Here is a 15,556-nt window from a genome sequence, read left to right as displayed (position 1 = left end):
TATTTTACATAATTCTATTAAACATCGATATGACATAAATGAGTTAAATAAGGCTTTACACAAGTTGAACGATTTGTTTTCAATATTTAAACAATTCTACGTCTAACATTGAGCATCGAGTGTGAAATTTTGATTGCGCATGTACATGAAAATATTAACGAAGTATTATAGATATTATTTAATCTGTGGTAAACTTTTGTCACTTGTCTATGCCTGTCACTATGTGTTTACCCCTAGTTCAATGGTTTACCCTTTGTAGATCTATTATCTATGTTTATGGTTTGTTGTAACCTAACTTTTTATAATGTGTGGGTGTACTTGTTTCGTATGAAAACTTTATAATTTTTATGATTTTCAACACAACAAAGTAATAATAAGATTTTGTAAATAAAATGGAACAAAAAACTGAACAAAGAAAGACAATCAAAAGTATTTTGTCTATACCAGGAACTCGCGCTAATGTGCAAAGTGGTCAACTTCTTGTGTCTAGTGGAATACCAAGCGTTGATGAACTTTTAGGTATAGTTAAATAAATATCACAACTTGATTTTCTTTACGTTTTTCTCTTCTGTTGAAAATGTAGGCGGTGGTTTACCTGTTGGATCAGTGGTGCTTATTGGTAAGGCATTACGGTTCTACTTTTGTGCATGTTTAATGCACAACTATTTTTTTAGAGGAAGATAGTGGTGGTTCCTATTCTCGAGTGATGTTAAGGTATTTTTTAGCAGAAGGAGTTGTTCACAAGCATGCTGTTTTTGTGGGAAGTCAAGATTATAATCCTGGAAAAATGGTACTTATATGAATTAATAATGAAGATTTCTTGTTTTAAATAAAATTTTATTTTATGAGAGACTAAAGAGCTTCCTGCTGTTATATCTTCAGATCCAGAGCCTGAGCTTCTTGATGAGCACAAAACAGATAAAATGACAATAGCTTTTAGATATCAAAAACTTCCAAAAGTAAAAAAGCAGACCACTCACCATTTTGGAAATTATTATGATTTATCGAAAACAATGTCTCAGGAATGTTTTGATAATGTGAACATTACAGAATGGCCAGATCAGTCTGCATTGGGTAATGATGCTGTACAACACCTGATAAATCATTTTTAGGCTGTTCCTTAAAACTTCTAGGGGGTTGTCAGTTGTCCAGTATGAGTTATAAAGAATTGCTCGTTGCAATAAAAGATAAATTAGAGAAAGATAAATATTTTATTAACAGTATAAGAGAAGAGAGGTCAATTTTGAGATTAGTTCTACATTCTTTGGGTTNTAAGGGCAATGTCGATGTAAAATAATTTGTAATTAGTTAATAACTCAAAAAGTAAAACTATTAAATGTAGTAATAGGTAATAGTTCGCTTAATTAGTAATGGGCGGAAAATGCTCTTCAATATTTATATATATACAATACAATAAATGAGAATATATACTAATTTAATTGATTACACTTTATGTAAGTACTTATTTTTATGCGTATGATACTTTTCTAATTGACTATTAATATCAGTAAATTGTTTGTTGAGTAATAATAACTTATTGTTGAATACTGGTAACGTTAACTGATTTGGCGTAAATAATGTATAGGTAGGTCATTATGAAAGAGCTAAGTCAGTTAATACCGGAATTCTTTAGTTAACACTGATACTAGCAAATTATATTTGTAACTAAAGATTTTTGTTAAATGTAGTTACAATGTGAATTTCATTGGTAATTAATTTCGTGGCAATTTTTGTGATGAAAACTGTACAGTTTTTAGGAATCAATTTAATAATTAACCCCAAAAAACTCAAAATTAGTTGAATTAAAGGTGTACCTGTCAAAAAATTAAAAATTTTGGCGAAGAATTTGTGTCTCTTACGTCTTTAAGTCTCTGACAGGACCAGTAGTTTGGTCAACGAGGCCCTTTTTCCATCGGAAATGAATATTTTCATTACGAGGCAATTTTATTTTTGGTAAAATAGTAAAAACAAAATACGCTGTATTCTGAATGTTGTTTTCCACAGTCTGAGATGTTGGTGCTACATTTCTTAATTTAAAAATTTTTAATCGTATGTTTACCGCTCTTTCATAACATGGAAAGTGCTTTAAAAAACAAAGGCAACAAAATGAATGTTCTAAGACTTTCTGATGTTGAGATATACGCCAGGTAAACAAATATGTTGTCAAAAAAATAGGTCCAAATCGATATTTTTCAAAAAAAAATTTTTTTGAATATTTTGGCTTGGTTTCAGTAGAAAAAAATATTTACAACAAAAATGGCGCATTTTGAAGTTAAGTGGAAAAAATCGATCACTTCCTATTGTGGATAATAAAATTCAGAATCAGCGTATTTTTTTACTATTTCATCAAAAATAAAATTATGTTTTAACGGAAAATTGAAGTCATCTTGCTTCCTTGACTGGGCTACAGACGATTCTTATTTTTTTTTAATTGATTTGATAAATATGACGATCTAAATTTATTAGTTCTTTGGTTGACTTTTTCTGAAAGTGTTTCATTGTTTTTTGTTGTCTATTTATACAAGACATTTTCCAAAATCATTCTAGAATTGTATTGAAACTGATCATTTATGTTACTATTACTTTTTGGGTTTCAATTGTGTGGATTTTATTATGCGCCGACGTTTTGCGGGCTTTCAAGTTTTCCCTGAAGAAGTAAACTACAACAGTCACAAAACGTTGTATACAATAACATCCGCATAACTAAAAACCGAAGGATTAATAAGAGTACTCGTTTAGGAATCCTAAAAACATTTAGTGAAACGAATTTTAATAATAAGAACGTTTAAGATTTTAATTAGACACTGCAAGATGCGGATCGCGATTTCGATCTTATTAGATCTCATCAGCGCGTCATATGCTGTCTTGATAAATTATTGACTAAACTGAAAAAGCTTCTAAATAAATAAGTACTTCTCCTTTTCATTGACGTGGGTAATTCGGGGTTAAATGTAAAGTATACGTAAATATGTAAAAGTACTGCTGTTATGGAGTCTATCCAACATTTGTATTTCGTATTATTATATGTTACACCGTGTGCCTTCAAAAAATATAATTATTTTGATATTGTTATCTAATACAGGTTTTACCTATGCGAATAGTTTAGGAAATATGCAGTATGTGCTTCATTAAGGTGGTCCTTCATATGGTCACCTCTAATTGTAGGTGGGTTTAAATATTTCTAAATTTATAGTAAGCTGAAACCCTAGGTTCCTATCTCAGTTGTTATCATTACTTTAAATCTATCAGCTTTTCGTATTTCATGAATTATGTTGTAGGTATTGTGTGAAAAACTTTTTTTTATGAAATAATTTTCGGACTAAAGCTTGATGAAAAGAATTACCTCATTTGCTATTTACTTTACAGTACGTATTAGGTACTTAAAATTAATTGTATATATACGTGTAATAGTATTAATTTCTCCTATTATCGTTTCTTAAATTCTCTATTTTGAAAATTAAATGAATTGAACATTTGAGAATATTCATTTTCTGTGTTAACTTTTGATGAACAATTAATTCTCTCTAGTTATATAATTTTGTTTAATTTTTTTTCCATCTTTAACTAATTTAGAAAAATATGTAATATAGTGACAAAAATTGCATATTTTTTTAAATTAAAAGAATCAGCAACTTCGAACAGAGGTTAGATTTGAGATAGGGTTGTAGAATTTTACATTTGGAGATATTTAAGTCCATGGGAGCATTGATATTAAGATATGATCATATAAAGGACTTCGCTATGCTTCATGTATGTATATATTTTAATACTTAAATTACGGTTTGTTCATATCACCACAAAACTTATAAAGAAATACGTACCTACACATTTTATACATATGGTTTATAGATAAAATATTGAATTTTCATTAAAAGTGTTCGAGTTTATTGATTTCAAAATCATAGCTGTAGATTGCAGTATTTTTATTAAAACTAGAATCCTAATCTTTATCGTACACTTATTACATTGACATATTGAATTAAATAGACTTAAGTGTGTCTATAGTACAATATATAGAGTTGTTAAAAGGTAAAGTTGACTTCGTCCAGCTACTCTGTCACCAAAATTAATTTTTTTTTATCTAAATGCGTCTTTAAGAATTCTATGTAAGAGTTATTAAGCACTATTTATTTTTTTCACTTTTTGTGACTAATTTTTCTTGTAGGTATGTATGGGGAAATGTTAGTTTATTGAAACATCTTGTTTAAAACAGTTTGTTTTGTTGATTAGTTTCATATTAATACAATTTGATGGTATTCAATACGCCTTGGCTTTTAGCTCATTTTTGACTTTAGAATTTTAGCGTTTGAAATGGGAAGAACGAAGGCTTTATATGGAAAATTTTATCATATTCCAATTTTCCAAAATATCGATTTTGGAATCATACTTGTATCTACAGAAAATAACAAATATATGAAGTTCGGATATTTTAAATGAACGAGTTGCTAGTATTTAAATAAAATTTTTAAACGAATTTAGGAAGTTATCAGTCTAAATTGACTTCATATGGGGTTACTTTGGATGCCGAACACAAAGGAAAAATCTAAGGGATACATCCAGACAGGAATAATTTTTTCCCATAGGAAACGAGATTTCACTTTACAAAGGTTTAATTTGATGTCAATCAGAATTTTTTTTGGACGAAACAGGGGCCTTATGTAGTTTCGAATTTATGTTACTTCTAAAAATCTAAAACCCTTATTTAAAACGTATAGAAGCACACAAAATTCGTATCATGCTCATAATCAGTGTTATGCTAACCCTCGAAAAAATAAACTAACATCATACTTACACCTTTAACATACTTATGTACTTACCATATTACATAACATCTCTAATCAACAATAACAATGATTCGGTGTTTAGTTTGCATTTTTAGTGATTTCCTTCTCGCTTCTTCTCAATTTCTCTTCGATCTGATCACTGACCGCTTCTTTCAGCAGGCCCCACAGTTCCTTTTTATCCAGCAGAATGTATCGATCGTTTTTAACATCAGGATCGAAATCCCTTTCACTTGTGTCAGGTTGATCGTCGATTTGCTGAAGATACTTTAACGAAACGTCACTGATCTTCGTGTTCACGTGTTTTGGAACATATGTTTGAGCTGATTGCTGATGGTGATCAGTCAAAGTTTCATTTTTGGGTAAAGAATCGGTCGATTCTGTACTTTCTTGTCTATCAATGTCGTTATCCAAAGAAGAAGATTCAATTATGGAAGTAATTGTGGAAGATACTGCTGAAGAAACGTTTTTGTTATTGTTCAAATCGCTTTCATCTGTACTGGTTCCGTTCAAGGAAGAAGTGGTTACAAAGTCTACTTCCCTATTTTCGCAGTGACTGCTTATATTTTCACTGCGATCCTCCATATCTTCAATCATGACATTTATTGACTTTTGGTTTACATGAATGGGATATTCTGTCTCTTCTGGAGACGCAGGCAAAATTTCTTTTGGAACGTCCTCAGTGGCATTTTCCTTGTCCGCTGTAATTGATTTGGTAACTTTTGCCTGACAACTGTTGCAATCTTTCATGCAGGTGACCGAGTCGTCGGCTTGGGTTCTGTTAGCGAAAGCGTCTTTGCCAAACCAGGTGATCAAATCGTCGTCGGCGATTCCTCGGAGTAAGGAGCTTCCTGATTTTGCGTGAAAGAATACACTGGACGCTAAATCTTCCCGTGAAGGCGGATAAATCCTTGCGTAGGCTGGACGGAGGGATGTGATTATGGTACTGCTGGAAGCGATAAATTGAAAACATATTAGACAGTCGTCAGTGATGTTGCCAACTATGAACCAAACGTTTCCGGAGTTGTAACCGTACTCAGTGAGCGAAACGTATTTTTGAGGCTCTATGACAATTTGGTTGGGGCAGGTTAGCTCGTATCCAGAGAAAAGGAAAATTTCTACACGGATAACTCCTGAAGGTTGTGGTCCCTTCCACCTTAAAAAGAATAAAATTTCGTGAACAGAAAACTATCGATCCCATTATGAATTAGTTTTAAGTACCTGAAACAAGTTCGTATCTTTAATATGGGCAGTTTCCCTTCAATTTCTTCTACTGAATTCTTTCCAGGAAGAATTTCTTGAACCACTTGGGCAGAAAGGTCAAACAGTGTTGCATTGTGCTGACTTTCGTACGATGAGTACCTCATTTTTCCCTAAAAATATTAATCAGTACCTTTTCATTCGCTCATTAACTCATACCTGTATGGTTCCACATCCAGCCCCCGTTGCGTAAATAAAGACTTTAGTTGGCAGACTTGGCAAGTGCAGCTCCTGGGTTGGTTTTTCTGGAGTTAGCAGGATTGTATCGGTGAGTTCCATGCCCGATGTGGCCAAGGAAACGGTTAACGACTGGTGGTGGTTTTTGACGAGTTGGTTGTACTGGGATAGTGCTTCTACGGTGCGATAAAGGAGTTCAGGGTGTACGTCCAAAACGTAGGAACGGTAGAATAAATATCGAGTTACAGACTCGGCCATTTTTAAATCACCAGTTATGGAAAATACTGACAGGGCGTAAAGAGAACCTTTGAAATCTTCTAATGTTCCTAAAACAATGATTAACGAAAAAAGGGAATTAATGTGAACTGAGAAATATTTGGGTACAAAAACAATTTACAGTTGAATGCTTAGGTATTTTGTTTAACTGTTTTACAAATTTGTTGTCGTCTATATTGACGACAGCTGTTTTGCCTTTCGACATCTGAGTGGTGAGAATCTGGAGTCTGATTGATTATTTATTTGTATAAATAAACGATCATGATCCTATTTTTTAGTTTTTGTTTTTACTTTTCCGTGTTTAATGTAGGATTCTTTGTGTCGATAAATAGAGGGAATTGAGAATGTGAATAGTATGGAAAAATTTGTTTATCAAAACTTTGTGAAAACTGTGGAGGGCTTTAATGCATTTTCCGGGTTTTTGGAACTTTATGTGGTCGCAGGCCTTCTTTTCAATGATATCCCACTGAAGATGTCAGAACCTATAGCTAGGAAAAAGTATGGAGAGGTCATCATCATCATAAGGACGTTAGTCCTAAGACTAGTTGGAGACGCACCTCCACTCTTTCCTATCCTGAGCTAATCTTCGCATTTCCGTAAAACTAGAACAACCCATGTCCTTAACTATTTGCGCCCAGTCATCTAATTTAGGTCTACCTCTACCCCTCCTAACATCCGTTTCAGCCTCTCATATGTCTCTAACTACACCTTCATGCCTGAGAAGGTGTTCTACTAACCTATTTCGCCTATTTTTTATTGGCTTCCTAATTCCTTTCTAATACCTCTTCATTTCTAACCTTCTCTATCCACGGTACCCTGAACATTTGCCTATAACACCACATTTCGAACGCATCTAACCTCTTCTTTTCCGTCGCACCCACTGTCCATGTTTCGCACCCGTACAGCGCCGTGCTCCAAACATACACCTTTAACAACATTTTTCGAATTTCTAAATTAATCATTCGCAAGCATAGAAGTGACTTCTTCATAATGAAGGCGACTCGACCCTGCGCTATCCTCTGCTTTATATCCCTACTACTTCTTCCGTTCTGACTTATCTGACTTTCTAGAAACCTAAAATCAGCCATTTCTTCTAATTCTTCGTCTCCTATCTTTATATTCGCTCTTTCCCAACTTTTCCTTCCCTTGCATACCAGTAGTTTTGTTTTACTTTTATTTATTTTCATACAGTACTGTTCTGTCAAAACCGCTTCCATTTTATTTAAAGCTATCTCTAACTCCTCCTTGCTAGATGCTAATTAATTTATTTAACATTGTGTAAAGCTTTTTTTAAATCTACTTATCCTATGTACGCCCTCTTTTTTTATCGTTTTCTCTATTGTTATCAGTAAAGCTTGAATGGCTTCCCTCGAGAAGGTATATGATGAAAAACCAAAATCCGAAAGAATGTCTCAAATGCCATGAGGAATATTTTCTAAAATGTCTTAAATGCCCGGAAGAATGTTTCCTAAATTATCTCTTTAACAGTGATTATAGGTCTTATATTGTATAAGTTTATATCCTTATTTATATTTTTTGCAAAAGATTTTGTTTTAATTGAAAACCAGCCAGTATATCATCGTTTTTTAGGTAAATATTTATTTATCTGTTCTGTCTGCTGTTGTAGTATAACTCGTTGACCACAATCGACGTAATGTCCCCATAATTATTGATGTGCTCGTCTAAAATCGGGGTTTATCGTCAGTCAGTACGAATGTCTAACGTCTGATAAACCAAGTACTACAGAGACGAGAGTAGGTTTTCCGTGAATGCATGTCCACTGTGAAGCTAACAAACGATTTGCGTTGTGCTTCAACAATTTCAGTTGTTATTAATTAGTAATTGGTTGTGTTTTGCTGTGGTCAATTTATTTCACTTACCAGTTACGGGTTCCTTGAAAACTTTTGCATTATCCGATTCGTAAAGCCAGTCGGCCGCGTCCCGTTTGGAATTGGCTTGTGGCCATCCGAATTCTCCATCTTCTGTGGTTGATGCGTTTCGTAATTTTTCAATTGCCCATGAGGAAGTGGCACTTTTAAGAAGCACCAAGGCTAATGTCACTGCTGCTAATGCTTCCGACGTTTTTATTTCGGGTAAGGAATTTTCCAAAAATATTTTCGCTTTCTGAATGGCGTCCACATCGGAGTCGTCTTCAATGCCAATCTCGTAGAAACCTATCACCGTTTCGGCCGTAATTTCGGCGATTTGATCGTACAGAAGGACGTCGTTCTTACTAAAATTTATTTTGAATGGTGAAAATCAAAAATTTACTGGGTACTTAATATTAGGATGGTCTGGGAATAAAATTGTGATTGCGTTGTTCGAAATGGAGCTTAGTGGTCAGAACATTGGCACATAAACCCAAAGATCTCGGGTTCGATTCCCGGCGGGGGTGTGACAACGGCAACAAAAATTTTAAATCTTTTTGTGTAAAGACAATCTGATGGTAGCTTTCTGTAGGCATTTAAAGTTTTGTTAATTTTACTTCATTGAACTGTATTGAACGATCCAATTTCAGTTTTATTTTTTTTACAGGAGATGCGAAGGACTCAAGGACAAGAGAGTCAAAACGAGGAAAAGAAAGGAAAATTTTCATTCTTCTTGAGCTGTCTGAATATGTAAGTCTTTTTACTGATTTTATTTTATACTTACTTGGTATTGATTACGTTATATGAGTATTTGACATCTGCTGGAAGAGGTGTAAAACTGCCGTCATCCTCTTGTCGCATTTGAAGCCAACGTTTCATGCTGTCTAAAAGGTCAGGGTCAATGTTGACCAAGTTTTGGGCCTTCATTAATACTTCCAGGGTGGCCAAAGTCGAAATGTGACTTTCGATCATGCGATGTTCGCTGAACGAATTCTCGACTTTTCTATAAACCATTACTTTTTGAATCTGAAACAACAAATAAAGTAAAACATTTGAGATGTTGATGTAATTAAGGATGTTTGGGAGGTACAATCGGTACATAAAATTAGAAATTCGTGATTAATTAGGTTTTGCAGCATATCATTAGGTAAATAAATACTATCTATACTAAAAAAAAGTATACGGTTTGAGAGAAAATTTGGAATTTGACCACAAACTTTAAAAAAAATAAGAAATAACGAATAATATGGAAAAATTTTTAACTGACTTTTGGCAGTGAATATGCTTTGATTTCAACTTCGAGACAAAAAAATATGTAGTTTCAATCTCTATTAATAATGAGCGTAAAACTTTTTAATATGTTTAAATAATAATTAAAACTTTAAAATTGCATTTATTTCAGACAATTATAAATATTATCATTATATTATCAAGTAAAAACGAGATTTTCAGCTAATTTTTCATTTTTTCCTCGATAACCATTTAGTGAATTTGAATAACCTTACGCTAAAGTGATTCTCCAGAGTTCAAGTTACTTATTATAAAAGTTTGAAATTTCTGGTAGCTTTTTTTCTGTTAATAAAAATAAATTTAATCTGTTCGGTTAACGAATCTCCATAAAATGACGTGTAAAATTACAATTTTTTAAAATTTCAATAACTTTTTAACGGTTTAGTGAATCGATTTGTAATTTTTGCAGGAGTTTTAAAATTGAATGAGGAACGTTCTTCCAAATTTTTATTTGTCTCGTAGCATTTTGACATATCTCCCAAACATCCTTATGGAAAAAAACAGAAACTATAAACATGAACTTGCGAAAAAATTATTTCTTACATGTTTCAATAAAATTTCGTTAAGACATGACCCATTAAACTTTTTGCTGTTGGCAATTAACGATGAAATTGACGATAATGTGCGAAGTAATCCGCCTTCCAGACGTTCGAGGGTTGGTAACGTCGGTACGACCAATCCTGATGTAATCAACAGCTTGCCTGTTTCTGATCCTGGGACCACCGATTTTGGTGTGTCTAAATGTAAAACTTGCGAAAATCCTGATTCGTCGTTGAAATTCCAAATTCTGAAGCAAAATAAATATGCATTACATATCTACGTACTTGCTTAGATAGCAGGTTGATTAAAAAAGGTTACGGGATGATCGGCCGCACAGCTCATGCGTACTATGGTAAAACGCGTGCCACACAAATACATGTTTTCGTGAAATTATTGTTCAAAAAGGTTCGAAACTATTACAAATAATGAAATAATTCTTGGTTATTGGAGGAGTAATACTAATTATAGGTAACCCCGTAATACTTTTTTAGTTTCATAATTTTTAATGACCTATCTTATTATCAAAAGAAGAAAAAAATAAATGAATGATTCATGCGTATGTGTCGTTTTGCTAAAAAAACTCAAAAACATCGAAAAAGATTATCGTGGTACAACAAGGTATCGGAACCTTTCAGCATGCCTCGTAGTATATTCGGTAGATTTGTAGTTGATTGGATAAGTAATGACAATTCTGGACAAAAAAACCCATGTATTCTCTTATGGAGGTTCATTTTCGACCTTTCTGCGCATTTTTACCCTCTCCACTCATACTCTGACGTAACGTTCCTCAGTTATATTTGAGAGATGTCATCGTCAGCCATCTTTGACAACTGTCATCGTCAGCTAGGGCTTTCTATTGTTGGGAACTCAGAAATCCATAGTTTATTTATTTTGACACTATATGTCAGTGGCGTTTTTATATTGTGTGCCGTCTCGGGCTAATTAAATATGGCTGCTCTTGCTATCATACATGATAATAACATAATTGTTACAAAAAGCATTTATTTGAACTCAATTTACTTAAGAACTTTTCGTAGGGACTACTGTGACCCAAAAGAGTCAATCAAATCCAAAAACTTAGTATTTGTAAGACTGTAGTCTATGTCTTTCCGAGAGTTTGCTGCCCTCGACTTCGCCTTGGATTTAATTTTAATTAATTTACACCCGGGAGGACTTTTGTACTACACGTACATATATATAAAATTGTACCTACCCTTGAAAACAGGCAATAATTTTAATTCCATTTATTGTAGTACCTACGAGCTGATTTTAATTATACAATTGGGTCATTGGAATTATAAATCATAAAGTGTTGAAGGTTGTTATATGGTGACTTTGTCGGTTAAAAAAGTCCGGCTTAATGCTGCAATTGCAGTTATTTCTGTACACAACAGGAATGAGGGTGTAGGTAAACTAAACTGCGTATGTTTACCCAAACGTTGTGAATTTTAATGTGTGTTCTGGTGGGCGCCGATAATTAAAAAATAGAACAAATACATGGTTCGAGCACTGCAGCAAAATTAATTGGTAAATGCTGTACATCGTCAAACCAATCGGAATTAACGCCACGCGAGGTGTTATTTTATTGTAACCGTGGAAAAATATTTTTTTATTAGAGCAGGTTGCTAGGTTGATTAAAAATTTTTGCTTTAATTAGAGTTGCTTCATGCGTACCCATGTATATATTAAACTTTTAAGGTTTATGTATGGCTCTGTTAAAAAGGAAAAGTCGGATTTAATGTATGAAGGTATGTTGCAAGATTCGCGCCTAATAATGTAATTAATGTCTAAGGCGCAAGTTGGACTTAAGTCTTATAATGACATTTGTTCTGATTTTTCAAAATCATGTATAAGAATGTATGGTAGAGATAGGTATAGTCCAGAGGAATTTGGGTTTGACTTCGAATTCTTTTGAGCAAGATCGATTGACATGTTGGACAGTAAGTAAGAAAAAGCTCAAGGGTCAGAAGTTGTATACTACAGATGTGTGCTTTTATCCTAGATTGGCTTTCCTTTTGTTTTTGTAGACATCAATCGTTAAGGCCGAAAATTAAATTCGAATCTTTCAGCGTTAAATAATGTAGAAACGACGAATTTTTAAAGAAAATCTCAAATATTATATTTATATAGTGCTTCAAAAGAGCTACAAAATGAGCTCCAGTAGTTGTAGTAAAAATAATACGGTGGTCTCCTTTTTCCGAGAAAATATCAGAAGTGGTTGATTTTAGGTATTCAGGAAGTCACATAAGTCAGGACGGAAGGAGTAGTAGGGATATAAAGTAGGGGATAGCGCAGGGTCTAGTCGCCCTATGTCACTTCTATGTGGTGTTATAGGCGAATGATGAGGATACCGTGGATAGAGAAGATTAGAATTAGTCAATAAAAAAATAGGCGAGATATGTTGGTAGGACACCTTCTCAGGCATGAAGGTCTAGTCACAGACATATTAGAGGCAGGAGTTATGAGGAGTAGAGGTAGACCTAGATTAGACTACTGTTTGCAACTAGTTAATGAACTGGGGTGTTCTAAGCTTTAGGGAAATGTGAAGATTGGCTTAAGATATGAAGCAGTGGAGGTGCGTGTCTAACCAGTCTTAGGACTGACGACCTTATGATGATGATAACATAATTCTCTCTCTCATCATTTTTCGTAGTCTCGTCGGTGTCTGTTCATGAGAGATCCCACTGTATCTGTTATAGAGACATGCAAAATGGTATTTAAATAGAAAATGCAAATACGTTTTTGATTTGTTATTTCAAATTTAAAATAAAAATAAATTTCCCTGTTGTATTTTAAATACTAATTGCAAAACACTTTTTCCAAATAAATACTTTTTTGTAATACCTATTTAATTTTCTTTATTTACTTAAGTACACAATATTTTTTAAAAAAATCTTGTAGGCATTGGCTCATTTTTTCTTCATGAAAACATTTACTATTTGAACGGAATAATACACATTCTATGCCAACCCTAAAGGTCTATCGTAAATATTTATAAATCAATTTTTGAAATCGAATAGATAATTTCGAAGATTACTCCCTACACCTAAACTCAGACGATGACGATGTATGTCCGCCCTAACCAACGAAAGCATTTTCTTTTTTGAAACGAATAGTAGTAAGCGCTTTTCCAAGTTTAAGTTTGATATTGTTTGTTGACAGCTTAGGAGATATTTGAGCTTAACGGTAATTGCAGAAAAGTTTTTTTATCCCATAAGATATAACGAAAGAAAGCTTTTCGAGAAAACGGATAACGTCAAAGTGTGTGTGTGTGCTAATAATAATAACAATAATAATAGGATTTAGAAGAAAAAAGAATGTTCGGTAATTCGGTGCACACGTGTGCGTGTTTTTCCTTAGTTTTAAAAGAAAAGTTATTACACGATCTTCAAACATAAAGTATTCTAATGTTCGTGGGTTTAACAAAATTAACTTATTCTAATACTGATAACGACAAAAACTGTTTATTTATACTAATTATTGAAGAACTCAAAAACACTATTAAATTATTACTTAGGTTATGAATTATTCTATTTATTTACACTACTGTTGATATATCACTATTCACTGCCCTATTTATTTCACTGCTATCACTGTCAATTTATTTCTCGATTCACTTCTGCAACGATCAATTTATTTCTCCTCTCTCGGCGATCGTCTCTTCCTTTTAATACTCGTTTGTTTCCTTTCCGGAACCCTCTGGAAACATCCGGATCGTTTAGTTTTTCTTTGAACTGTTTAACTGCTTTCCCAGAACTCAGGTACGACACACATTTACAAATACGGCGCACATGAAGAAAGGCGCTCGCGGCTAGTTGGCGAATCGATAAGCCGTTCACACACACGTGTGCCCAATCGTACACAAATACGCTCGTGCTCGCTACAGTATAGTTAATAAAATTTTGAACATAAGATTGTAAAATTTGAAATTCTTCGTATTTATAAGCCTGGAAGGTATCTGACTTTTAAGTTTTGTGAATAGCTCTTAATAAGTTGAAAACATATGGAGAAATAGCTTCACATTTTTTAATATATATTGTATACTGACGTCATAATCAGTTCAACGTCACCTATACCGTCATGCTCGAGACGCCATTAAACTTACTAATTAGACTAGAGCTTTTGTTAATAGGACGCCTACTTTTACTCACTACAGACATTGTTGGGAATATTGTAAACATAGGAAAGAGATGTCAGGTAGGAATTGCAGCGGACACTAATAAAGAAAAAGGAAAAACATTAATATGTAACAGAACAATTAATGTGTAACAGAAACAGATGCAGACAAGCAGAATTTGAATATGTTGCCAGCATCGGACTTTAAAAACAGTTCAACATTCTCAGGAATTTAGGAAAGCAAAGGCGTTTGTTTAAAAATATAATTCAAATCAGGTAGTTATAAAGCCGACCCTGATTTTTTGCGTACCTGAGCAACCTCAAATCGCTGCATCGCTTACTGTTATTCTGTTATCTCTTTTCAATTTGTCAATACTACTACTCAAGAAGCATTTCGTAGCTTAACAGTAGCAGCAAATGCCTACAGTCCCAACTGGAAACAAGAAAGAAGATACGTCCATTCTCATAGATTGTGGATTTTGGTCGTCCTAGCTATATGCCATCTGCAAATCTAAGCATAGTAATCTTTTGCCGTATATTGTTTGAATAAATATTTTTGAGTTTGATATTTTTTCGCTGTAATTGTGTATTTTTTGAGTAAAATTAATTGTCTAAATTCTGTTTTGTTAATTTGTAAATTCGAACTGCTTTTATTTTTACTTTAGTATTCACCTTTGTCTGTGACTATACAAGGTCAGTTCAAAAAGTCCAACGAATTTTTAATTTCCGCTGGTTACGAATATTCGATTTTCGATTACTTTGTGGCATTATGTTGGCATTCATGTTTCTCAGTTATACCGACGAGTTCCGCTATGTTGAATGTTCAGTTAATTTTAGACAGCTGCTTTGCTTGCACTTATTTTGGCTGGTCTTCGATTTTTGCCTATTCTAAAGGGTTGTTCGGAAAGTCATTTCGTTTTTTCCCGACAGAGGATTTAATTGTACTCTTTAGCACCCAACTTCACATTTAAGCCCTATAATTTTTATATGCTTTGAGAGCTCATATAACAAGGCTTGTGTGTGAAAAATTCTAATTAATTCTACGCAGTAGGTTTTGGTTGGTGTCCTTTTAAATATGGAGAGCGATAAGCAGCATTTTCGAAATATCTTACTGTTGAAGATGCACCACGTTCGGGAAGGCCGGTTGAAGCTGATAAAGACGCGATAAAGGCATTAGTTGATGTGAACCGGCGAATAACAACACGTGAGATCGGATTGAGGTTAAATTTATCAAATTCAACAGTTTAT

At 33.5% G+C, this 15,556-nt stretch overlaps 2 protein-coding genes across 2 annotated transcripts in view; one reads left to right on the top strand and one right to left on the bottom strand.

Moving 5' to 3' along the window:
* The first annotated feature begins 283 nt into the window (after positions 1-283).
* On the top strand, positions 284-1,265 carry LOC112905016 (elongator complex protein 4-like). Its single transcript, XM_025976519.1, has 5 exons — positions 284-519; positions 584-619; positions 675-790; positions 883-1,074; positions 1,134-1,265. Exons 1-4 carry the CDS (start codon positions 393-395, stop codon positions 925-927), a joined length of 324 nt encoding a protein of 107 aa, XP_025832304.1. The 5' UTR covers positions 284-392; the 3' UTR covers positions 928-1,074; positions 1,134-1,265.
* Positions 1,266-3,637: 2,372 nt separating this feature from the next.
* Positions 3,638-15,556, bottom strand: part of LOC108740403 (C3 and PZP-like alpha-2-macroglobulin domain-containing protein 8) — an 83,815-nt gene continuing 71,896 nt past the window's right edge. The window contains exons 12-17 of the mRNA XM_025976518.1: positions 10,196-10,439; positions 9,147-9,388; positions 8,375-8,727; positions 6,201-6,544; positions 6,003-6,154; positions 3,638-5,937 (exon numbers count right to left, since the gene is read on the bottom strand). Coding sequence (XP_025832303.1) covers positions 4,863-5,937; positions 6,003-6,154; positions 6,201-6,544; positions 8,375-8,727; positions 9,147-9,388; positions 10,196-10,439 — 2,410 coding nt within the window. The 3' untranslated portion in view covers positions 3,638-4,862. The remainder of the gene's footprint in view (positions 5,938-6,002; positions 6,155-6,200; positions 6,545-8,374; positions 8,728-9,146; positions 9,389-10,195; positions 10,440-15,556) is intronic.

Source organism: Agrilus planipennis, unplaced genomic scaffold, assembly GCF_000699045.2.
Source record: "Agrilus planipennis isolate EAB-ADULT unplaced genomic scaffold, Apla_2.0 scaffold21, whole genome shotgun sequence".
Classification (NCBI taxonomy): Eukaryota; Metazoa; Arthropoda; class Insecta; order Coleoptera; family Buprestidae; genus Agrilus; species Agrilus planipennis.
Note: the sequence above shows the minus strand (reverse complement) of the source record. Positions and strands in the feature narration are given on the sequence as shown.

What these genes read in the sequence shown, in the direction of transcription:
- LOC112905016 (XM_025976519.1), top strand. Translation starts at nt 393, where the DNA reads ATGGAACAAAAAACTGAACAAAGAAAGACAATCAAAAGTATTTTGTCT. An exon ending in TGGATCAGTGGTGCTTATTG is followed by an intron (nt 620 to 674) that starts GTAAGGCATTAC and finishes CTATTTTTTTAG; the next exon opens with AGGAAGATAGTGGTGGTTCC. An exon ending in ATTATAATCCTGGAAAAATG is followed by an intron (nt 791 to 882) that starts GTACTTATATGA and finishes TTATATCTTCAG; the next exon opens with ATCCAGAGCCTGAGCTTCTT.